Source organism: Scyliorhinus canicula, chromosome 13 (genome assembly GCF_902713615.1).
Source record: "Scyliorhinus canicula chromosome 13, sScyCan1.1, whole genome shotgun sequence".
NCBI lineage: Eukaryota > Metazoa > Chordata > Chondrichthyes > Carcharhiniformes > Scyliorhinidae > Scyliorhinus > Scyliorhinus canicula.
The window spans coordinates 118,794,795-118,820,013 of NC_052158.1; the positions used below are offsets into that span (position 1 = coordinate 118,794,795).

The 25,219-nt window shown below is 41.0% G+C and overlaps 1 protein-coding gene across 1 annotated transcript in view; it reads left to right on the forward strand.

Annotated features, from left to right (window-relative positions):
* The window catches only part of chrd (chordin), a 29,167-nt gene extending 5,240 nt beyond the window's left edge, over positions 1-23,927 (forward strand). The window contains exons 6-23 of the mRNA XM_038817102.1: positions 2,096-2,192; positions 2,601-2,742; positions 2,851-2,991; positions 3,340-3,422; positions 4,207-4,354; positions 5,651-5,757; positions 6,019-6,135; positions 6,223-6,379; positions 8,907-9,148; positions 11,075-11,188; positions 14,671-14,877; positions 14,991-15,084; positions 16,292-16,342; positions 17,797-17,900; positions 18,834-18,936; positions 19,301-19,455; positions 20,774-20,867; positions 23,270-23,927. Coding sequence (XP_038673030.1) covers positions 2,096-2,192; positions 2,601-2,742; positions 2,851-2,991; positions 3,340-3,422; positions 4,207-4,354; positions 5,651-5,757; positions 6,019-6,135; positions 6,223-6,379; positions 8,907-9,148; positions 11,075-11,188; positions 14,671-14,877; positions 14,991-15,084; positions 16,292-16,342; positions 17,797-17,900; positions 18,834-18,936; positions 19,301-19,455; positions 20,774-20,867; positions 23,270-23,352 — 2,239 coding nt within the window. The 3' untranslated portion in view covers positions 23,353-23,927. The remainder of the gene's footprint in view (positions 1-2,095; positions 2,193-2,600; positions 2,743-2,850; positions 2,992-3,339; positions 3,423-4,206; positions 4,355-5,650; positions 5,758-6,018; positions 6,136-6,222; positions 6,380-8,906; positions 9,149-11,074; positions 11,189-14,670; positions 14,878-14,990; positions 15,085-16,291; positions 16,343-17,796; positions 17,901-18,833; positions 18,937-19,300; positions 19,456-20,773; positions 20,868-23,269) is intronic.
* Positions 23,928-25,219: the final 1,292 nt, after the last annotated feature.

Here is a 25,219-nt window from a genome sequence, read left to right on the forward strand (position 1 = left end):
TCAGCCTAATGTACCAAGCTACTGTCTCTTGATCATGAAGGGAATCAGTAAAGGGAGACAAGGTACTACAGTGATTAGCACTGCTGCCAAACAGCTCCAGGGACACGGCTTTGGGCCACTGTCTGTGTGGAGTTTGCACATTCTCCCAGTGTCTGTGTGGGTTCCTTCCGGGTGCGCGGGTTTCCTCCCACAGTCCAATGATGTGCAGGTTAGGTGGATTGGCCATGATAAATTACCCCTTAGTGTCCAGGGATGTGCAGGTTAGGTTACAGGGATAATGCGGGGTGCGAGGGGGGTGGACACGGTTAGATTGCTCTTTCGTACGGTCGTTGCAGACACGATAGGCTGAATGGCCTCCTCCTGCACTGTACGGATTCTATGGCTCAAGGGTTCCGGGAAAAGGCAGAAAAGTGGATGTGAGGAATGTCAGATCAGTCAAGATCCTACTAAATGGCGGAGCAGGTTGAACCGGGCTGAACGGCCTCCTCCTGTTCCTAATCCGGATGGTCTTATTTTACCACAATGGATGCGCCACCGACGATGAAAATTTCTGAGGTCAAGTTATTCTTGTAAACATATTTTGAGTTTCAAATTTGAATTTGATATTAGGTTTGAAAGGGAGAGTCACAAATAAAGATTTTCAATGTAAGTGAGGCAAACCTCAAAGGGAAAAAGGGAAGAGAAATGCACAGACCATAGTAAACTGTGCTAAACAGTTCATGGACAGTTCCATGTATAGTCAAACATTGGAAAGTATTGAAAGCATTTGGTGCGATGGAAAACCACAAAACGCCCTTAAAAGAGAAAAGCTGGGTAGTTAAGTAACCATAGTTAGCAAATTTATCAAGCTAAAAGAAAAGGTTTACACAAATACAAGGAAAATTGGAATTCCACCTGACTGGTAGACCTGTAATTTTATACCTGTACAAAATTAGCAAAAAGTTGGAAATAAAGTAATGAGGTGTAAAAAAAGGAAAATGGATCAAATGCAATCCAATATGAAAACTAACAAGAAAAGTATTATACATCTAGTGATAGCAGAGTGGGAAAGGGGAATTGGACAGATGCAATGAATATCACACTTACTAAATTAGTACTTTGTATTCACTCTCACATTGGAGGGAGAGCATAGAATACATTTTAGTGGCATTTCATGGATTTGATATAAATTTTAAAAGTGGTAATGCCAAATAAGGCATCGTAAAATAGAAAAATCAACAGAATTCAATGAGTCCCCCCACATCCTCCCCCTCCCACAGGACTCAATTAACCCCCCTCCCCATGTAACAGAATAAATAGGCGAGGAGTTTGCAGCCATGTTAATTACAATTTTCAAAGATTCTGTAGATTGATGACTTTTCATTACCCAATCAAAGGAGAGCAGCTTATTCTATCAAAACCCTCGATTCATTGCATCTGGATGTAAAGTTCTTCCAGTTTGAAAGGATTGATGCAAGTTTACCCTGGCTTCCTTCAGCCAGAGCTTTCAGCCTGTTTGCACAGGCCCAAGGTGTGATGCTCCACAGGGGGGGGGGGGGGGGGGGGGGGGGCGTAAAGTCCACATGCAAAATAGTTTAGTGGGAACTGCTTTGTATGTACAGATTTATATTTGTTTAATTTTACCTTGCAGCATAATCTGGATGCAATGGGCAAAACACAAATAAGATACAGTACAAACCTGGCATAGAGAGTCTTTGAGTTTGTATAATTCTGTTTTACGTTTGCTTTCTATTTGATAAAATTGATTTCTCACTAAGGACTTCTACAAATGCCTGAATGCCACCATTAAATATCAGGTCATTTAAAAAGTATAATCTTATATTGGATCTTTGGGGGAATGTCAGGTGTTCAGTAACATTTCCTGATACATATTCACATTTAAGGAGGACAAAACGTATGCATGTTGCCTTAGAGATGGATGCAAATTTGCATTTCATTCATTTCCAAAGCATTGGATCCACATCTCAGTCATAAACAGTAGGGATTAGGGGACGTGAGTCAATGTACTGCTTCTGTTAACAAATAGATGAAAAAGTGGTCATTGAGGAAATTCCTCTCGGTAATCTGAACATTGTCTGTTCTCTCTGTTCTGTAGACTCAGCCGTCCTATCAGGGTTAGCTTTCGAGACCGTGATGGTACTGTTTTATTTGAACACCCAGTCCACAAGACAATTTCACCACAAAGCAATCTGGTAAGATAAAAGTCAGCTTTTTCACCATTACCAATTTTTAAAAAATAATTCATAGGATATGGGCATCGCTGGCACAGCTGCCATTTATTGCCCATCCCTGAGGGCACTTAAGAGTCAACCACATTGCTGTGGATCTGGAGTCACATGTCGGATTTCCTTCCCTAAAGGACATTAGTTAACCAGATGGGTTTTTACGACAATTAACAATGGTTTCATGGTCAATTTTTAATTCCAGATTTTTATTGAATTCAAATCTCTCTATCTGCCATGGCGGAATTCGAACCCAGGACCCCAGAGCATGACTCTGGGTCTTTGGATTACTAGTCCAGCGATAATACCACTACGCCGCTGCCTCCCCTCTGCTATTCATGCTCTGACTCATTCCTCTTCCACTGGCTGTCTTTGTAGATCTGTGGCATGTGGAGGAGTGTGCATAAACCTTACATCAAACTTCTCAAATCTGATCAGCTCCACGTTGCCCTGATGACACAGCCTCGACCAGATGCTGGCATCCAAGGCAAGATTGTCAAACACAGGGCACTTTTCGCTGGTAAGTTGTAACACTGAAAAAAGCAAAATAAATCACTTTCATCTGGTTAATTAAACTATCGGCAGTACTGTGGAGCCTAGTGTACTTAACATGTTTCTATTTCCCCAGAAACATTTAGCTCTGTTCTGACCTCAACTGACCTTGATCGTTCAGGACTGGGTGGTATTGCCATGTTGACACTCAGTGATGTTGAGAATAACTTGCACTTCATCATTATTTTTGAGGGGTTGCTGCAGAGGACTGAAAAAGGTAAAACCATTTCCGTCAATTTTGGGTAGTTTATTGAATTCAAATGCTAGCTCCAAAAATATGATGGGAGCTTTTTAACTCTCTCTCTTAATATAATCCCACATCATAGCAGCCCAAACTGGTATAATGTACAAAAGATATCTGACAACACTATTGTTTCTGTAGACTGTACTGCTCCAAATATTAAGATTTTCACAACCCTACTTAGGTTTTGATAGTTATGTTTTATTTACTACTGTTGCATGTTGTGGCTTTGACCAATTGATAAAGCACAGTGCAATGCCCCCCTTTATCTGCACATAACCTTGTGAAGTATTGTTTGCTCACAGTCCTTTTACTCCCTTGCAGATCGCAGCATGGTGCCAGTGCGAGTTCAGTTGCTGTACAGACACCGACCACTGAGAGAAGTCAGAGCCAACATAAGCACCCATGTAAGACTTTGTTTACCCAAACTTTACAGTGCAGCAGCTGGTACATTATAACAAAACATGTCAGGCTTAGAACATAGAATGCAAAAGGAGGCCATTCGGCCCATTGAGTCTGCACCGACCCACTTAAGCCCTCACTTCCACCCAATCCCCATAACCCAATAACCCCTCCTAACCGTGATGGACACTAAGGGCAATTTAGCAAGGCCAATCCACCTGGCCTGCAAGTCTTTGGACTGTGGGAGGAAACTGGAGCACCCGGAGGAAACCCACGCACACACGGGGAGAACATGCAGACTCCGCACAGACAGTGACCCAGAGGGGAATCGAACCTGGGACCCTGGCGCTGTGAAGCCACAGTGCTATCCATTTGTACTACCGTGCTGCCCTTTAGGCTCCAGTGTAGGTTAACCCAGGACTTGTAACTCCCTAACTGCACCTTAATACACCTGAAATGCTTTTCATTGTACTTGTACTCCCATTAGACACAGCATCAATTCTAAGTTAACTGATAGATAGTTAACTATTGCGATCATAATTCTAAAACTGTAACACTAAAGTTTGTCCTGAAGTTGAAGATAGTTTTGGTGCTGCACTACATTAATTTTGATAAAAGATTTGTGGTAATTTATGCTATAAATGTAATATGGCAACATATTTAAGATTGTTGCTAGTTTATTAATGCTTAAAAACTTGGTGCCTTTTAAGAGCACAATAGCTTTTAATCCACAATGATGTTATTAATTTATATGAAACTTGGAAAACACCTTTTCTTCCTTTTGCCCAGGACTCTGATTTTGCTGAAGTGCTGACTGATCTCAGTAACAAGGAAATGTTCTTGCTTTCACGTGGCCAGCTAGAAATTGCCCTAGAGACTGAGAGCAGAAATCCAGATCGTATTTCAGGATTCATCACAGGCAAGAAAACATGTGATAGTAAGTGGAAAATTTAGTTATCTGGAAACTACTTTAATACATGCGAGTTTGGGGGTGAATTTCTGAGTGGTTATTTCTCTAGTCTACTGTAATCTAAGAGGAACAACCACAAAAATTGTGGTAAAATTGTGTCGGGGGCATTTATGCTGCCTTGCTAGATTTGCTGATGCTTTTCAGTCAAATTTACAGCAACCAAGTACAATTGAAGCAATTTAACTTTGCACGAAAGCCAAATGCTTTATTATAAATTTGGAGTCTGAAACGTAGCAATTGTTCACCAAACACACCATATTTGCTGAAGTTTGTTCCAGAGGGCTAGAAAAAGAAATCATCCCTGGCACCTAATTCAAATCTTTGTCTGCAGATTTAATAAACTTAAAATCTCATCAGACCATCCTTATCCATTCCAGATGATGTACCTACTGAACTGAAACAATCCCATTGATTAACTTCCCACTGTCTGAACCTTTCTAGAATAAATAACACTAAATCATGAAACCTATCTTTATAATGAAGAGCAGTAAGATTTCATATTTTCTCACCATCCTCTGTTCAGTCTTCAGAGCTTCATTTTTATATGTGAGGCTCCTGCAGTGGAGGGAGACTTTTACAACCTCACTGGACCTATGTTGGGTCATGACTCAGGATTTCCACCACCATTAATAGCTGCTTGAATAATACTTAGTGGAATTTTAGCATCAGCAGCTCCAGATGTGTCTGTCTCACAAGCTCGCATTAACTCCAGAATGTTGGAGTGTTCCAGCAGTGCGCCCAATCTAAAGTAATGTTTGTACTAACTTTAGTAAAAATGCACAATTAAAGGAATTAAGACAAGTGGTGTGACCATCACTAAGAAAGGAATGCATTGATTTAATGGCTTTTACATCCTAATGCATTTCATATTTAATTAATTTACTTTTCAAATGGAGTTACTTTTATTTTGTCGGGAAGAATTCTGGCTTTGATTGTCATTCAAAATCTTACTGCTTCCATTTGAGAAGGTTCAACGAGTTTTTTGCCATATTTCTGGATGGACCTCCACATCAGAACCAAACATTTTCAGAGTGATATGAGGGTTGGTAGAAGAGCAAAACTGGAAACAAACGGTCTGCCCTCCCAGAGAATTTATCACCTATTGGTTAATATTTAATTAGCATTAACATTGAAATTCTTCTGTGACTCAGACTAGGTCAATGATGTTTGCACAAATTTCACTTGCTGTACTGTTGTATATAATCCAACTTGTTGAACATATTCAGTCTGCTTTTAAAAACTGTTTTTCCTTCTTTCCACCAGCTATTCAGAGTGTGCTATCAGGTGGGAATGCTCTCACTCCGACTATAACCGGCGCAGTTGGCTCCGCCAGGTTTATTTTGAATGATAATGGCACCCTAGAGTTCCAGGTAAAAATTATACATTTTGTTCCAGTTTATTGTATAAGAAACTGCACAAAAAACTATTAAAAATTAGTTTTCTAATGACATGGATTCTTCCTTTTACATGTGTACATTATCTAAATTGTCTACCTAACTGTGTTCTTCATGATTTGTACTCACGTCATTTATACTTTGAAATATAAGTGGAGGCGATTCCAAATATTTGGCTATAGTCAATTGAAAGCATTACTGGGAAATAATTGTGGCACTTTTGTTATTGTACTACAGGTACAAGTAGCCGGCACAGCTACTGAAGTCATAGGACTCACAATTGAAACTAAACCTCGACGCAAGAATAAACGTAATATTTTGCACGACATAACGTCTGACTACAGGAATAGTTTTGTAAGTACTCTTGAAAAAATAAGTACAAAGTCATCGATAAATAATTACTGGTGTTTTAAATTCTAACTTTCCCTTTTGTGATTTTAGGCAATTGGAGTTTGCAATCGGCTAAATGCGAGAGACATTCATATGCTGTTACAGAATGAACTATTTATCAACATTGCAACAAAGGAGTATGAAGACGGCGAGTTAAGAGGACAAATCAGTTCTTTACTCTATAGTGGGCTTCAAGCAAGATACTATGGTAAGGAAAATGAAGTCATACCTTACAAGAAATCTACAACTGTTTAGCTGAGTATGGACAGATAGCTGGATGCCCATTGTACGGTAGCATTGGTTCAAAGCATTAGTTTAAAGTTAGAAATCTTGCACAAAAGTACATTTACTGAAGTAATCCTGTGATTTCATATGTTCGATTTAATTTATGCAATAAAAACAGAAAATGCTGTATTTAGATATCATTTGCATGTGACTCCTGTCTTTTAGCACAGTAGCAAGGGCTGTGCCCTCAAATCAGAAAGGTTGTTAGCCTTTCTTTGATTATAGGGAAACATTGTTCAAGGTTTTGATGATCAACCACATGGAAGGTTAGAAGCTGGTTAGAATGCATTCAGAAAAGGCAGATTTATTTTGATCAATTTACTGGATTATTATCAAATAATAATTCTTTGACAAAGGGCCACCTGGACTCGAAACATTAACTCTTTTCTCTCTCTACCGATGCTGCCAGACCTGCTGAGATTTTCCAGCATTTTCTCTTTGATTATCAATTTAGACTTTGAAAAGGCACTAAAACTCATGTTGTATGCTCATGGGATATCGTGCTGCATCGGCTTTGCCTGAAAATTAGCCAACAAATGGGTGTTGGTGCATGGGGAAGTATCAAACTGCTATCCAGTTGCCCGAGGTTTCTCACAGGCCGGTGTTGCTTTTTTAGTTGTTTTATACGTTTTATAAATAACTCGGTGGATGGACAATTGTTGAAGTTCATGGATGTCAATGGGAGTAGCCAATGAACAATGACCCAAAGGGATCTGGGCAGGCTGGTAAATGGGCAAAGAGTTGGCAGAATATATTCAACGCACATTAGTGTAATATTCTGAGTTTGAGTAAAAGAAGTGAGAATGTAGACTGCATATCACAAGGTGACAGGGTTCAAATAACAGAACAGGAATGGGAACTCAGGGACCAGAAATCTCTGCCCTAAGTCAACGGATATTTTGTTGGTCTGTCAAACTTTCCGCTATCCTGCCACGATTCCTGCAGCGGATGGGACTGGAAAATTTATATATATTTACAATATATATTTATATATGAATAACTTGTACTTATCTAGCACTTTTAACATAGTCAAATACCTTGGGATATTTTTCTATTAGCAGCGCAGAGGCAGTCAGAAAAGCCAAAGAAACTGTTGAGTTCTGGAGCTGGGAAATCAAAAGAGGCGACTTTAAAGTTCTATTCTGACATCTGAAGTACTGTGTTCAGTTTCGGTCTCTATAATACAGAAGATGTTAAAGGCAATCCAGGAAAGGCAACAAGACGTGTTGCTAAATTTAGCAGGCTAAGATAAAAGAAAATACAAACTATCTTGAGACATTACTGACTTAAGTGGAGGGCGAAAGGAATTCTTTTGAGATTTTTAAAAACGTTCCTTAATAAGGGAGAACTAAATTCAGAAAAGTCTCTATGTTGGACAGAACATTTCAGGGCACAGCTCAAAGTTAAGGGTATCAAAAGGAACAAGGAATTTAGACAAAACAGCTTTCAATTGGAAGATAATAGAAATATGTAATAGATCACCAGCAGGGAGAGGTGCAACAGAACAAAATTATATATTAAAATGTCGACTAGATACATATTTGTTAGTAAATCGGTTTCAGGGCTATTAGTTCACAGTGAGTAACCAAATGGGTGGTTTGGGCAATTCATTGAATGTATTGTTTTTTCCTACTCAAAATGTTACTGTGTTGCATAATGGGTCAGTCAGCATCTAAAAGAGCAGAATAATGTGTTGAGGTTCATCAGAATTGTTTATGGTCACACAAGCCTCTTCATGGATGTACAAAGGAGCTGCCTTAACCAATCAATTCTGATTGAGGTCACGACCACAAACACTAGCTGTGTTTTCGTTTGAAATGCTGAGAAACCTGTGCTGTATTTATGGAATGATTGAAGCACAGGAGGCCATGCAGCCTACGCGGCTCTCTGCAATTTTGCCAGCCTCACTCCTCTGCGCTTTCCCCTTGGCTGTGAGAATGCTTCTCCCTTCAGCTGCTTATCCAACTTATTTTGAAAGCCAAAATTGAATCTGCCTCCACCACTCTCTCAGGCGATGCATTCCAGATTCTAACCACGCACTGCATAAAAACATCTTTCCTCGTAGCTTCTTTGGTTCGTTTGTCAATACGTTAAGTCAGTGTTCTCTTGTTCTTGGCCCTTATGCCAATGGGAACAGTTTCTCTCTATCTACTCTGTCTAGGCCCTTCATGATTTTGAACACCTTTATCTAACCTCCACTTAACTTCTTCTCTCAGGAAGAAAATACCAGTTTTTCCAATCTATTCATGTTACTGAAGTTACCTCATCTCTGGAACCATTCTCATGAATTTTTTTCTTCATTTGGTCTCTTTTATGTTGTGCTTATGGTTGCATAGTCTGTTTTTACCTCTTATGACAGGTCAAGGGTTCCATGATAAACCTACAGAATTCAATCTGTTCATGGTTCAGCTCGAAGCAAAATACTAACGCACGGAATCTCTCCTCGACAGAGCTTCCTATTCCTCTCGCTGGACAATTTGTGGCGCCTCCAATAAAGACCGGTTCAGCAGGACATGCGTGGGTGTCCTTGGATGAACATTGCCACCTCCACTATGAGATAGTTGTGGCTGGCCTTAACAAAGCTGAAGATATTACCATTAATGCGCATCTCCATGGATTTGCTGAGATTGGAGAAATGGATGATAACAGCGGAGAACACAAGCGCCTCCTTAAAGGCTTTTACGGATCAGAGGTACAAAACGTTCAAAATCATGCAACCATATGATTGGGGGGAATTTGACTAGAGGCAGAATTTTCATTTTTTTAAAAAAATTATTAATTTAGAGGACCCAATTATTTTTTCCAATTAAGGGGCACTTTAGAGTGGCCAATCTACCTACCCTGCACATCTTTGGGTTGTGGGGGTGAAACCCACGCAGACACGGGGAGAATGTGCAAACTCCACACGGACAGTGACTCAGGGCTGGGATTCGAACCCGGGTCCTCAGCGCCGTAGGCAGCAATGCTAACCACTGTGCCACCGTGCTGCCCGAGGCAAAATTTTCATGAGGTTACTTTTGTGAGGGCCACGAAGAGTTCAACACTGGTTTCTGAGTCAAATTAAACTTAACTTTAAAAACGCTAACTTACACAGAACAAGTACTTTGCTACTGGTCTTCTCTCTAGCTGGTACCTAATTGGCCAGTTCCATTTATACAACAGAAAAGCTTAACAATTGTCCCCCTCCCTTATCGTGGCAACTCATATTCCCCAAGACCCATGGGGTTACCAATTGTCCCTACCCAATAGGATCTGTTCAGGTTACAATATTTACCTTGAGAAAGTTATTCATTGACAACAATAACAATGTGTAACTGACACATTAAATTATTCCGTTGATTTCTGATTGGTTCTGAGTTTGAGAAGAGTTGAATTAGCTGGGGTTCCAACTCTGGATCCCATGGTTGCAAGAGTGGTCATGTATGGATGTCCAGTGAGAACAGATTGGGCCCATGCTGAGGCAGCCTGCCAAATCTCTCTCTTGAGATTCTCAAATGAAGAATATCCACTAGATCAGGGATCTGAGGGTCTCCAAGTGCTTGAGGAATCCTACCCAACAGACATTAAGCACCTTCAATAGAGGATATGTGAATAACATGTGAATAAAAAAAGCAGAAACTGTACTACTTCAAACATAATTTCCTGTCCAGCTGATTCTTATGAGGTGACTGGGTCGTTGGTCTTGACCATCTTATCCTATGCAGACAGAATGGTCCTGATTTTCACGACTGGGGGAATGACTTGGCAGACCTGCCTTGGTTCAAAGGGCATAAAAAGTAAACTTCTAACAATCTAATAAAACTCTCATTTATACATCCTTAATACCCAACGTTGTCTCATTAAAAGCTTTTAAATCTTCTCAAATGTATAGTCTCATATGAAAACAAGCAAACTTATCAAAGGCCGCTAATTCTTTAATACGCTCTTAAACTGTGAACTTAGAACATCCTTCTGCGATAATTGTAGCTTATGAAATGCAACCAAGCATTCATTTTTTTAAATAAATGATTTTATTTAGGATTTTTAATTTTATATACAAAACAAAGGTGCCAGGCATTCACAATGCCATAATAATAGTCCTAAGGAAGTGTCAACAAAGAATATTATTGCATGAACAGACGATGGTGCTCTTCAAACCAACTCCAAATGGTCTGCTGATCCAAGCATTCCTGTAGACTGTGTTCTTTTTAACCCTTACAGTTTCAACCTGGTTTTTTTCATGTTTTAAGAACAGGAGATATGAAAAACTTCAGACTGTGTTGGTTAAACAGATCTAATCCACCCTTCAAGAGCATTTATATGTATTCCATCAATTCATGATTTTCACACTGCTTTGGTCCTATATTTATTCCTCTTCACAGCCCCTTTTAATGATCAAAACTCCTGACTCCCTCTGGTTATGTCCAAATGAGATGTGAATGATTACTAAACAAGTTAATGTTGTTAGAATTGCCTTTCTTCAAAATAATGTTTCCATGCATCTTAGGCTTTGTATAGTTATTTAGTGCTATTTTGGACTTTCAATAATAGCTCAGCAAGTCATTTGTCCTTCTTTGACATGGCAATATTTTGATTTTCACTATAAGCCGAATTAACTTACTTTGTCATGGTCATCTAGGCTCAAGGAATATTAAAGGATATCAGTACTGAACTTCTGAGACATCTTAACAGAGGAACTGCATTTATTCAAGTTAGCACAAAACTGAATCCCAAAGGAGAGATACGAGGTTCGGTATGTATAGATGCAATTAATAATGAAAATGTACTCTTTGAACAGTGTAAATAAGGGTTTTGCTGTGGAAAATTAAAGAAAGATCAGTTAAAGAAATATCCACTATATTTAATAAACTGCCGAATGTTCCTTAAACTTCAGCATTTTCCTGTGCTAAACTGTCATTATGTTCAGAGCTAATTCACTTGAATTCTACATAGAACATAGTACAGTACAGCACAGAACAGGCCCTTCGTCCCTCGATGTTGTGCCGAGCATTGTCCGAAACCAAGATCATGCTATCCCACTCCCTGTCATTCTGGTGTGCTCCATGTGCCTATCTAATAACTGCTTGAAAGTTACTAAAGTGTCCGGCTCCACTATCACAGCATGCAGTCCATTCCACACCCTAACCACTCTCTGATTAAAGAACCTACCTGGGACATCCCTCCTATATCTCCCACCCTGAGTCTTATAGTTATGCCTCCTTGTAACAGCTACATCCGAGGAAATAGTCTCTGAACGTCCACTCTATCTATTCCCCTCATCATCTTATAACCCTCTATTAAGTCGCCTCTCATCCTCCTCTGCTCCAAAGAGAGAAGCCCTAGCTCCCTCAACCTTTCCTCATAAGACCTATCCTGCAAACCATGTAGCATCCTGGTAAATCTCCTTTGCACCCTTTCCAATGCTTCCACCTCCTTCCTATAATGAGGTGACCAGAACTGCACACAATACTCCAAATGTGGTCTCACCAGGGTCATGTATAGTTGCAGCATAACCCCGCAGCTCTTAAACACAAGCCCCCTGTTAATAAACGCTAACACACTATAAGCCTTCTTCACGGCTCTATCCACTTGAGTGGCAACCTTCAGAGATCTGTGGACATGAACCCCAAGATCTCTCTGTTCCTCCACATTCCTCAGAACCCTGCCGTTGACCCTGTAATCCGCATTCAACTTTTTTCTACCAAAATGAATCACCTCGCACTTATCAGGGTTAAACTCCATCTGCCATTTTTCATCCCAGCTCTGCATCCTATCAATGTCTCTTTGCTGCCTACAACAGCCCTCCACCTCATCCACTACTCCACCAATCTTGGTGTCATCAGCAAATTTGGCCGAAACCCACCCTTCAGCCCCCTCCTCCAAGTCATTGATAAAAATCACAAATAGCAGAGGACCCAGCACTGATCCCTGTGGTACACCGCTGGTAACTGGTCTCCAGTCTAAAAAAATTCCATCCACCACCACCCTCTGTCTTCTATGTGATAGCCAGTTACTTATCCAATTGGCCAAATTTCCCTCTATTCCACACCTCCTTACTTTCTTCATGAGCCGACCATGGGGAACCTTATCAAACGCCTTACTAAAATCCATGTATACGACATCAACTGCTCTACCTTCATCTACACACTTAGTTACCTCCTCAAAGAATTCAATCAAATTTGTGAGGCAAGACGAATCCGTGTTGACTATCTCGGATTAAGCTGCATCTTTCCAAATGGTCAGAAATCCTATCCTTCAGGACCTTTTCCATTAATTTACCGACCACAGAAGTAAGACTAACTGGCCTATAATTACCAGGGTCATTCCTATTCCCTTTCTTGAACAGAGGAACAACATTCGCCACTCTCCAGTCCTCTGGCATTATCCCCGTGGACAGTGAGGACCCAAAGGTTAAAGCCAAAGGCTCTGCAATCTCATCCCTTGTCTCCCAAAGAATCCTTGGATATATCCCATCTGGCCTAGGGGACTTGTCGACTCTCAGGTTTTTCAAAATTGCTAATATATCCTTCCTCAGAACATCTACCTCATCCAGCCTACCCGCCTGTATCACACTCTCATCCTCAAAAACATGGCCCCTCTCCTTGGTGAACACTGAAGAAAGTATTCATTCAACGCCTCTCCTATTTCTTCTGACTCCATGCACAAGTCCCCACTACTGTCCTTTACCGACCCTATCCTCACCCTGGTCATTCTTTTATTTCACACATAAGAGTAAAATGCCTTGGGGTTTTCCTTGATCCGACCCGCCAAGGACTTCTCATGCCCCCTCCTAGCTCTCCTAAGCCTTTTCTTTTTAACTCATTCCTTGCTACCTTGTAACCCTCAAGCGACCCAACTGAACCTTGTTTTCCCATCCTTACATACTCTTCCTTTTTCCTCTTGACAAGACATTCAACCTTTTTTGTGAACCACGGTTCCCTCACATGGCCATTTCCTCCCTGCCTGACAGGGACATACCTATCAAGGACACGCAGTATTTGTTCCTTGAACAAGCTCCACTTTTCATTTGTGCCTTTCCCTGACAGTTTCTGTTCCCATCTTATGCTCCCTATTTCTTGCCTAATCGCATCATAATTACCCTTCCCACAATTATAAACCTTGCCCTGCCGTATGGCCCTATCCCTCTCCATTGCAATAGTGAAAGACACTGAATTGTGGTTACTATCTCCAAAGTGCTCTCCCACAAACAAATCTAACACTTGGCCCGGTTCATTACCCAGTACCAAATCCAATGTGGTCCCCCCTCATGTCGGCCTATCCACATATTGTGTAAGGAAACCATCCTGCACACACTGTACCAAAACTGCCCCATCCGAACTGTTCGACCGACAGAGGTTCCAATCAATATTTGGAAAGTTAAAGTCAGCCATGACAACTACCCTGAGATCTCCACATCTATCCATAATCTGTTTTGCAATTTCTTCCTCCACATCTCTATTTGGGGGCATATAGAAAACTCCTAACAATGTGACCGCTCCTTTCCTATTTATAACTTCGGCCCATATTACCTCAGTAGGCAGATCCTCTTTGAACTGCCTTTCTGCAGCAGTTAAACTAGCCTTGATAAACAATGCTACTCCTCCACCTCTCTTACCACCTTCCCTACTCTTACAGAAACATCTAAACCCCGGAACTTCCAACAACCATTCCTGTCCCTGTTCTAACCATGTCTCCGTAATGGCCACAACATCGTAGTCCCAAGTACCAATCCACGCTCCAAGTTCCTTATTCCGGATGCTTCTTGCATTAAAGTAGATACACTTCAACCCACCTTTCTGTCTGCCGGTACACTCCTGCGACCTTGATACCCTCCTCAGTACCTCACTACTCTCAACACTGGCTTCTGGACTACAGCTCGTTTTCCCAGCCCCCTGACAAATTAGTTTAAACCGCCCCCGAAGAGCCGTAGCAAATTTCCCTCCCAGGATAATGATGCCCCTCTGGTTCAGGTTAATCCTGGTTAATTGATTGTGTAAAAAGTAATTTGTTTGTGCACAATGGATAGTGAGGTACGATAGAAATATTTTCATAATGTGAACGTTGAAATATCTCACCATGAAAATCTGTACTTCAGTAAAACAGTGAGCTGGATATAACCCAGGTAGTCAATGCCAATGGCTGAAATGCACCATGATTTTGTGCTGTGTATCATTATTAACAGGGCTCCAAATTCAAAATCATTGTTGATTTTATCAAAACTGTCATTCTGTTCAGGTGCTGATTCAAAACCAGTGCGAGTCGAAAGGATTTGTTATACCTAAGGAACCCGATTATGAAGATGGTCTCTTTCAGGAAATTAAACCTGATCCAGAGGAGTTGAAGAAAGATCCAAATTCTTGTTTTTTTGAAGGACAGCAGCGAGCGCACGGGTCTCGATGGGCACCAGATTATGACAGGAAATGCTCCATCTGTAGTTGCCAGGTGACATAATGAGTCAGCTTGAGTGATGTGAAGTGTTAGTCTGATTTATTTTGTTAATTCATTTTAGCATGGCCACATTCACTCAAATGTTGCATACCTTCTCCCTGTTTCAGAAAAGAACTGTAATATGTGACCCTATCATATGCCTTCCTCTGAACTGTTCGGAAGTCGTTCATGTCGAAGATAAATGCTGTCCTGTTTGCAAAGGTAGGTTTTAAATCAGTGGGATGTAATATGCTAGCCAAATAACAATAACTGTCAAAGCCCATCACTGCTGTGCTCAAAACGGGGGGAAAAAGGTAGCTGTAATTGAATGTGGTTTGTCAAACGAGTGGACCCTTTGGTGGGATGCTGAGGGAAGAATTTTACAGCCCCTCCTGCTGGCGGGATTTTCTGGTCCCACCGAAGATGCTGGACTTTTGAATGGCTCGTGCCATATTCTGGTGGCAGCGTCGCCCATACCACGATTGGCCATAATAGAAACATGGAAAAGTTACAGCACAGAAGAAGGCCATTTGGCCCATCTTGTCCATGTCAGCCCAAGGACCCCTGGGTGCCCTTTCTTATCCCAACTTCCTGCACCCGGTTCATAGCCCTTTGGTTAAAAGCACTTAAGGTGCAAATCCAGGTACTTTTTAAACGAGTTTAGGGTCTCTGCCTCCACCACTAACTTGGGCAGCAAATTCCAGATTCCCACTACCCTCGGCGTTAAAACGTTCTTCCTCATGTCCCCTCGACACTTTCTACCTCTTATCTTGGATCTATGTCCCCTGTTTCTAGAATTCTCCACCAAGGGAAACAATTTTATCCTGTCCACCCTGTCTCTTGCCTTCATAATTTTGGACACCTCAATTAAGTCACCGCTTGGCCGTCTTTGTTCCAAGAAAATAACCCCAACCTATCCAATCTCTCCTCGTAGCTACACTTTCCTATCCATGGCAACATTCTTGTAAACCTCTTCTGTACTCCAGAGCAATCACATCCTTCCTGTAATGTGGTAATGAAAACTGCACACAATACACCTGTGTTTTATACAGTTCCAACATTGCATTCTTACTTTTATATTCTATACCTCTGCCAATGAAGGAGAGTATTCTGTATGCTTTAATATTCCACCCTTAGATTCTAAATCATGTACTCGTTTCCTTTCTCTGCAGATTACAAGTTAATTATACGCTGTATATTGCACACTATTGTCATTTGCTTTTCAAAGTTCAATAGCTGTGTGTGATGCAACATAATTTGCTGTATCAGTGAGCTCACATCGAATTATAAATATGAAATGTACATAAGTACAAAATGACGTGACAACATTTAATTCATTTCATAGCTGCTGAAAATATAGATCTATTTCTACTGCACTGGAAAAGGTTACTTTTATTTGGTTTTGATATTTTTAATATAATTTTGACAGATAAAGTAGAAACAAAAGATGAAAAGGAAACAGAACGAGAGCAGGTTGAAGGTAAGTATATAATATAATTTTATTTTTAAAATGTTATTAATCGTCTAGTGTTACAGAATAATACAGTGTAGAAGAGGCCCTTCGGCCCATTGAGTCTGCACCGAAGCAGGAAAGACACCTGACCTGCCTACCTAATCCCATTGCGGTCAGCCAGATGAACCCCATTGAAATGGATATTCATTGATGAGGGTGGAGGGGAAGGGGTTTTATTGGAATGGCCCTGGCAACTTGTGGGCCTGCCATGGGCCATAGGGAACCTGCAGGATGGCCACCAATCTTTGCTGGGCAGTCACCCCACGTAGCAGTGGGAAAAAGCCCTGAAGTGGGCCTTAATTAGCCTCTGTATGGGAAGGCTGTCCTCGACCATCTCCATCGTTGGGAGAACGCCACAGTGTCAGGAAAGCGATGGGCACTCCACTTAATCTTCCCTTCCAATCGTACAGCACCCTGCCTTGCCCCACCCACCCCACATCTTGCTCCGGGAGACACATTAAACTCTGCCCACTATCTCTTCAGCCACCTCTTTTAGAATTGTTCCACCAAAATGCTTGCATGGGGGTGGCTAAATGGCCCCTTTCCCGTCAGCAATCTCTTCTGGTTCTTTGCTGTTTGTTTCTGATTATACCAATGGAAACAGCAGAACTTTTCCCGCTTCATCTTTTGTGCTGTTTAAGTGAACATATTTCCTGATGTGCTGTTATAATTTGTTGATTAGTATATAGCAGAACAGGGGTGGCACCGAAGCACAGTGGTTAGCATTGCAGCCTCACGTCGCCGCGAACTGGGTTCGATCCTGGTCCCAGGTCACTGTCCGTGTGGAGTTTGCATATTCTCCTCGTGGCTGCATGGGTCTCACCCTCACAACACAAAGATGTGCAGAGTAGGTGAATTGGCCATGCTAAATTGCTCCTTAAATTGGAAAAATTAACAAAAATGTATATATGGCACAAAAATGCAACATGTCTGGATCCCAAAGTGTAGTGCCATAGACTAGAAGACAGGTGGCTTTAGTTTATATGATGGGTCCCTTAGCTGTACCATCAGAGAAGGTGTAGAGCACATGCTGCACTCTTCTCTTCTTGATCCCCTGTGGGCAGGAAGGAGTAAAGCCCCATGGGCAAATTACTCTGGGATGCTTGCAAGCATTCTCTCAGTGACCGAATCATTAGCAGAGGGCTGGGAACAGGTTACATGACTGACATTACATCCAAGCAATGATGCATAACCCTGGGAATACTCTACAAAAGAGAGAAAATAAATACATTTGCAAAATTGGAGAGGAACCTGAAATTAGTTATAGAACATTTATGCAACCATACCAAGAAGGATTGTTTGTTATTAGAATTTTACCATTGGAAGAGTTATTGTTATTGGAAAGAGTTTGGCAGTGATCCCTGAGGGACCAAATGAGGCTACGGTTATTCTAATGAACTATCAATTACATTATATTTTAGGCTGCTATTTTGATGGGGACAAGAAATGGCATCCTGCTGGGACAACCTGGCATCCATTTGTACCACCCTTTGGCTATGTGAAATGTGCAGTGTGCACGTGTAAGGTAAGAACCTCATTCAGACTCTTCTAAATTTAAAACAAATAAGCATAATTCGTGAAAACTTTACTGTTAGAACATTTTGAACTTGGAAGTGAATAAAATGAACAATTATTTTGACATCAGCAATATCTGATCAGTGAATATAATGTCCGCTGAAGTTCTTCACAGCAACAGTTGCTCACATTCTGCTGTCATCAAGTTAGCAGAACTGTGGTGGGAACTCGGTTTGCACTAGTACAGAGGGTTTGGTTTTCTACTGGTGATAAGGTGACTCTGGAAATGGTTGAGAGTGCAGTGTGTGATATTGTGATGGAAAACTGCAACATTTTAGTTAATTTTAAAAAAGAATTTCGAGTACCCAATTATTTTTTTCCAATTAAGGGCCAATCCACCTATCCTGCACATCTTTGGGTTGTGGGGGTGAAACCCACGCAGACATGGGGAGAATGTGCAAACTCCACACAGACAGTGACCCAGGGCCAGGATTCAAACCCATTTTAATTAAGTTAATCAAGCTATGGGAAGACCAAATGCCATGACCCAATAGAATACAACCTGGAATCCTGAAGGAGTTGAATAAAGTGCAAAGGCCCAAGAAATGATTGCTCAGAGCTCAAGGGATGTGATGCATGTGGGAGGATTGGATAGTGGTCTGTGTAGTCTCAATTTTTAAGAGGGGAGACAGGACTATTCGAGGTAACCTATAGTCGTCAAAATTTTGGAAATGTTGATTAAGAATGAAATTACCAATAATGTAAACTAATATAGTGGAAGTAATTTTACTAAACTAAAATAATGCTAAACTAATTTTACTAACTAAAAAAGAAGCAAAATTATTAATTGTCTGAAGTTTCCAATGTGATACATGGTGATGCTTTATATTAATATAGATTGTATATAATTTAATCTCAAAATATATTTATACTTCATTCATAGGGGGCAACTGGGGAGGTTCACTGTGAGAAGGTTCAATGCCCTCACCTACCTTGTAGCCAACCTGTTAGAAGGAATGCTTCCGACTGCTGTAAGGAGTGTCCAGGTTAGTAATTTGTATTAGTTTAATTTTCTTATATCTTTTATGCAAGAGAGAGACTTGCATTTTTGTAGCACCGTTCACAACCTCAGAACATCTTAAAGTACTTCACAGCCAATGAGGTGCTTGAGTCACTGTGTTAATGTAGGGGATCTTTAAAGGATCTATCTACTGAGATCCAAATGAATCAATTTAAACTATTTAGTGACTATTGAATGGGCATTTGCCCAAATATTAGTGTCAGGCAACATCAGCAACCTATCTAAACGTACCCCAGAGTACCCACATACATGGCCATCAAGAAATAAACTGTACATAGTTGTGGATAGATACCCTGAACTTGCTTCTGAAATTTGCTTTTTTACCACAGTTACAGAGATTACCCCTTTTGACCATACAGACATGATGCAGGCCGATGGGCCCAGGCCCTGCAAATTTGGGCGTCATATTTACACGAACAATAATAAATGGCATCCTGAAGTTCCTCCGTTTGGGGAAATGAAATGCATTACTTGCTGGTGTGATGTAGGTATTCCATTTAACATTAAGAATCATGTACCTCAGACCACATCAAAAGTGCTGATATTGCTTGAAATGTTGAGTTATTATTTAAGAATTTATAAATTTGTTGTCATCCAACACGTAATTTGTTTAACTGGTTTGCAAAGAAACAATTTTCTGGGAGATTTATTAATAATTATAATGGACGTTCCATGCAATATGAATTCATGTATGATTTTTGTGAGTTCACTTAAGAAATAATAACAATATGCTGTGGTACATTAAAACATCTGTGCACTGTGTTGGACTGGATTGCTGGGCCCACTGTTTCAGTCCCCACTCTATTGAGTTTCAGAGATTGGTCACATTGAAGTCAGCGGGCATAAAACAGAAAGCAGAGTGTCCTTACTGAGAAGGACAAAAATTAGAAACTTTACTTCTGTCCAGCTGACTGAGAGCAGTATTAGTGGAAATCTAACTCCTGTCCTCTGGCTTTAACTGGTGTATATCTTCGAGAGAGAGAGCGAGAGAGCAGAGAAGTCAAATAAGAGGGAAAAGAAAACTAAAGCATTTTCATTAGAGCCAATGAGGTACATGAGTCACTGCTTTATTGTAGGGGATCGTTAAAGAATCGATCTACAGAGATGCAAATGAATCAATTGAAACTATTTAGCGAATACTAAATGGGCATTTGCTCAAATGAACCTCAGAAAACCTTCTAAAAGTTTAACTGTTTATGAAATAGTTAAAATGCAATGCATTATCCATCATTTCGGAGATTTCTTTCGAAAGAAAGAGAACATTTGCAAATTTAAGTAACTGTGAGGACCTCTGATCACGCAAAGCACTTCATGGCCAATGAATTACTTTTGAAGTGTAGCCACTGTTGGAATAGGGAAACGCAGAAACAAATTTATGCAATGCAAGATCCCTCAAAATGCAATGAAATATTGATCAGATAATATGTTTTGCTGATATTGGTTAAGAGATAAACATTGGCCAAGACCCCAGATAGAACTCAGTGATTCTTCTTTGAATGATACCATAGTCTCTTTTAAATTCACCCGAAAGGGTAGACAAGACCCCAGATTAACAGTTTATCTGAAAGGTAGCATGGCCAACAGTTCAGTACTTCCTTTGCGCTACACGGCTGTGCTCAAATCTCTGGAGTCGGACTCGAACCTACAATTTCATGAACCAGAGGCAAGAGTAGTCATGCTGAGCCAAAGCTGACACCAATGTAGTTCGGGTCAGGATTAAGAATAAAATTGATATCACTGAATGTAAAAGTGACTTACCAAACAGGGAAAGAACAATGATTGTGTTTTGCTTGAAATTTTAGGAAGGGTCCACAAAGTGTCAACGAGAGAAGTGTCCAGTCCTAACCTGTGAGAACATCGTAAAGCGACAACATAAGTGTTGTCCGGAATGTGAAGGTAAAGCTCAGCACATTTACTTTAAAATAACTCAGCTAAGTGTTCCTCACATCTTTCAACCTTTTAAATTGCATTCTGAAGGCATTCCTGAAGCTGGCCCTTGAGGGAGTTTGATTCGAAAAGGTGCCCAGTTTGATGATTGGGAGCAAGCAGAAGATGCCACTGATTACACCTATTGTCACATAGGTAGAGCCTGTTGTATACAATTATCGGCCACAATCACCTGGAGAACCACAAGATTTGGTTTGTGGTTCAGGTTGTGGCATAGCAGATGATACAATCAGTGATGGCCTCCTTTGTGAAGTGCAGGCATTTGAAACATTGCTCCTCAGTGAAGTTCATAGCGGAAGAATTTCCTGGAGATCCAATTCTGTGCAGTACTCAATTCCTCCCTCTTCCCAATCTGCTCCTGCTCTCCGCTCTTTTTGGCATCACCCCCTGGCCTTTCAACCCCAAAGGCAGCAACTCTCATTTGCTGGCAGCACGGTGGCTGAGAACCCGGATTCGATCCTGGAACCCACCCCACCCCCCCCCGGGTCACTGTCCACATGGAGTTTGCATATTTTCCCGTGTTGCCTGGGTCTCACCCGCCCAAGATATGCAGAGTAGGTGGATTGGCCACGCTAAATTGCCCCTTAATTGGAGGTCATTGGTCTTCTTCCTACATTGGACGGCAGTCCTCCTGGTCATGCTCCTGAACTGCCAGCCACTGCCATTGCCTCCCAGGCGGTATTGGTGAACCTGCTGCTGGCCCTCCGACCCTCTCAGGGGAACAGGATGCCCCATCTTGCATCTACAGATGCTCTGGAGAAGCCTGGCCAGGTTAGAATCCCCAAAGTGAGGAGCAGGTCTGAATGCTGCTGTGCAGGTGTGTTGACTGGGAGTGAGTGGTGAGGGAGCGTTAAAACCAGCTCCCACTTGTTAGCGGCGTGAAACTGAGGAGCGAGTCCGGCGAATCAGACTGGGAGACAGCCAGTAATGGCTGTGTGGCATTTGTGGCACTAGGTGCTGTTGAATACGGACCGCGATCTCGCCAATGCAGCCGTTGAGGATACCCCACCAAATGCACTCAAAATGACACTTCGTGATGTTTCCATTGAATCGTTTCCATAATTCTGCCACTTGCCTTGAATGTTTATGGAGCAAGAAGAATAGAAAAGCAGTACACGTTTTAAATAGACAGCAGTTGCCCAACTCAGTGGTACACAGGGATCTAGATGCCCAGCTACATGAATCACAAAAGCTTTGTGTGCATGTACAAGTAATTAGGAATACAGATGGAATTTTGCCATTTATTGCAAAGGGAATGGAATGTAGCATTAGGGAAACTTTACGAAGCTGTACACAACCTTGGTGAGACAACACCTGGAATACTGTTTACAATTTGGGTCTCCTTATTTGAAAAAAATATATAATTGCATTAAGAAACAGTTTCAGAAAAGGTCTGCTTGAGTCATTTTTGGGATGAAGGGCTTATCTTATGAAGAAAGGTTGAACAGGTTGGGCCTATACCGACTGGAGCTTAGAAGAATGGGAAATGATCCTATTGAAACATATGAGATCCTGAGGGAATTTGATGGGGTGGATACCTGATGGATGTTTCCACTTGTGGGATAGGCTAGAACAAGGGGACACAATGAATAAGAGGTCTTATTGGCTTGATGGGCAGCCTTTTGTTTTCCCTCAGAGGGTGATTAGTCTGGGGAATTATCCTCTCCAGACAGCAATGGAGGCTGGGTTATTGAATTTATTGACAGCACATTATAGGCAGATTTTTAAAAGGCAAGACAACCAGATCAATCATGATCTCATTAAACTGTGGGCAGGCCGATGGGCTGAATGGCCTACTCCTGCTCCCAAATCCTATATCCTTATGCTCTGGGATCAAAAGCATATGAAAATGTACCTCAGAGTATTCCATGCACGTTATCTATCGGAAGCAGGGAACCAATGAATTTTTGGACTAATAAATCTAAGAATACAATGCAGAGATGTAATAAAGTCTCTTGCTGAGTTTATAATACATTGCTTCTTATAATAGAAGGTATATTGGCAAAGGAAGAAATGGAACTTGCGGGTTAGCTTGGCAAAATGTTTACACACTATATCACATTGCTATTTCTCAGATCTGTATGTGAGATATCTAAACTATTGCTAGACTGGCCAGGACTGATAATTTATTTCATCCATGTGTATCTTCATAATAATGCAAGAGGCAACAGTTTCTCTTGAGGCAAGAGAATAATCCTCTTGAAAGAGTTAAAATGCAAGAGTGAAACCTATATGCTTCTCTGTCTGTTTTAAGTAGTGACCTGCTTAATGGTTATTGGTTTGGCTCCTTTGAAGTATCGCCTCCAATAGTTTTGTTCCAACACATTAAATACCTTTTTTTAAATCTTTAGAGTCGTCTTCATATTATGATGAAAATGGAGAGAAATTCAAAGGCCAAAAGAAGGGGAAGAGCAGCTGGGGTCCTAAACCATAGACCAATTTGGATGAATGCCCTTTACACATGCAATGGACAAAGTGTGCATGTGATCCTTGCTGCGATGTCTTCTTCAGTTCATCATGCTGGGGTTTTGAGAACTTCATTTGGAAGCCAGATGAAGAAAAATCAGTAATTCAAGCGCACTCAGTAGATTTGAGGCTCAGTGCAGTTATTCAAAGCAAAACAAAGACGTTGAACACTGATGGCAAGTCTGAGATTTGCTCTTCATGCTGAATTCTGACGTGCGTACCTCATGTTCCAGCCCCGGTTCGAAGGAATACTGTCATAACCTGCAAGAATCTTATTGGTTACGTGAAGCTCAGTTTGGAGAACCTTCCAAAATGTGGTTGGATGGGCTAAAGCTGACACATTCATTCCAAAAGGGGCTCAGTGAACCATTATCATCCATTCTTCCTGCTATTCAAAGGACATTGATAACATAGGGAGTGGATTTATTGCATATTGTTAGACATTTTTATTTGCAAATGAGAAATCATTGTGTTTCTCGTCCATGTGTTAGATGTTTCTTGAAATGTAAATCCAGAATCATGTTATTAAAGCTAAGAAAATCACAAGGGAGTGTGAACTCCACCCGGTAAGGGATTTCCTGAGGAGAAGGCTCAGAACACAGCTGAATGAATGAAGGTGACATCTTTCGTTGTCTTTTAACAATTTGCTGTTAGGTTTCTGTTGCAAATTCCAAGTGGGAAAAACTGCTTCATTCGCATGACTTGATCTCCCATTGCAATTGACCTTTTTTTAGATATCTTCACTGTGAATGGGAAGCTGCTTCTGTGATTGTTATTTGCATACGTGAAACCCCAGGGAGGAAAGTGTTGGATAATTGATGTGTTAGATTATGTGTACGAGGTGATTCACATGCGCCCTGTCGGCAAGCACCAGCTGCATTCTTCCTGAATTCCTCATAGAGACTTCATCTGTAAACCTCTGGAAGCTTTTGTTGAGAGCTTTAAGTCTTACTCTGAAATAGATTGAGTGGGGTGAAAATAAAGAACAGTTGGTGCTGAACTGTGCCGAAGGACCACCTGCGAACATTCACTGTAAATTACAACATATAAATCGAAGTATGACCTCCCTGTCTGTACTGCATGTTGCTGTGTTAATGTGAATAACAACCTGGACTCTGCTGTAGGTGAAGTTATGCAGTGTAAATAATGTAAGTTCATTCAGTTTTTATTGTTTTCATCAATATATTTCTATTTAACAGAAAAATGCAATGATATCCTTGTTAGTAAAATAGTAAGTGAATCATACCTCAGTGCTGGAATATGTTTGAACACTTAATTCCTGCCTTGCTTATTCTTACTTTCAATTAGTCAAATTGAAAAAAAACTACCGTTTGTTTTAGACAAGAGGCTGCCAGTGAAAAATGAAAAGAGTTACAGCTAGCAACAAATACATAATGAAAAAATAGGAACACTAAAGATTAAACACACTGATGGTTCCTCCCCACCACTGCACAGCCTCCAATAGCTCAGTGGATGCAGTGGGTACAGTGATGAACCGAAGGGAAGATGTAGGTTCCAGGTCTGCTCCTAGTCTCTGGTGAAATATCTGAACTTAAATTACTTCATCAGTTGCGTTCTCCAGCATAGTTCCAATTCTGTTCTTAATGCAGGGGCTGGTTTAGCACACTGGGCTAAATCGCTGGCTTTTAAAGCAGACCAAGGCTAGCCAGCAGCACGGTTCAATTCCCGTACCAGCCTCTCCGAACAGGCGCCGGAATGTGGCGATTAGGGGCTTTTCACAGTTACTTCATTTGAAGCCTACTAGTGACAATAAGCGATTTTCATTCATGTTCTTTTATTAACAAGTCTCAGTGTCTTTGAGTTAGAGGAGAAAA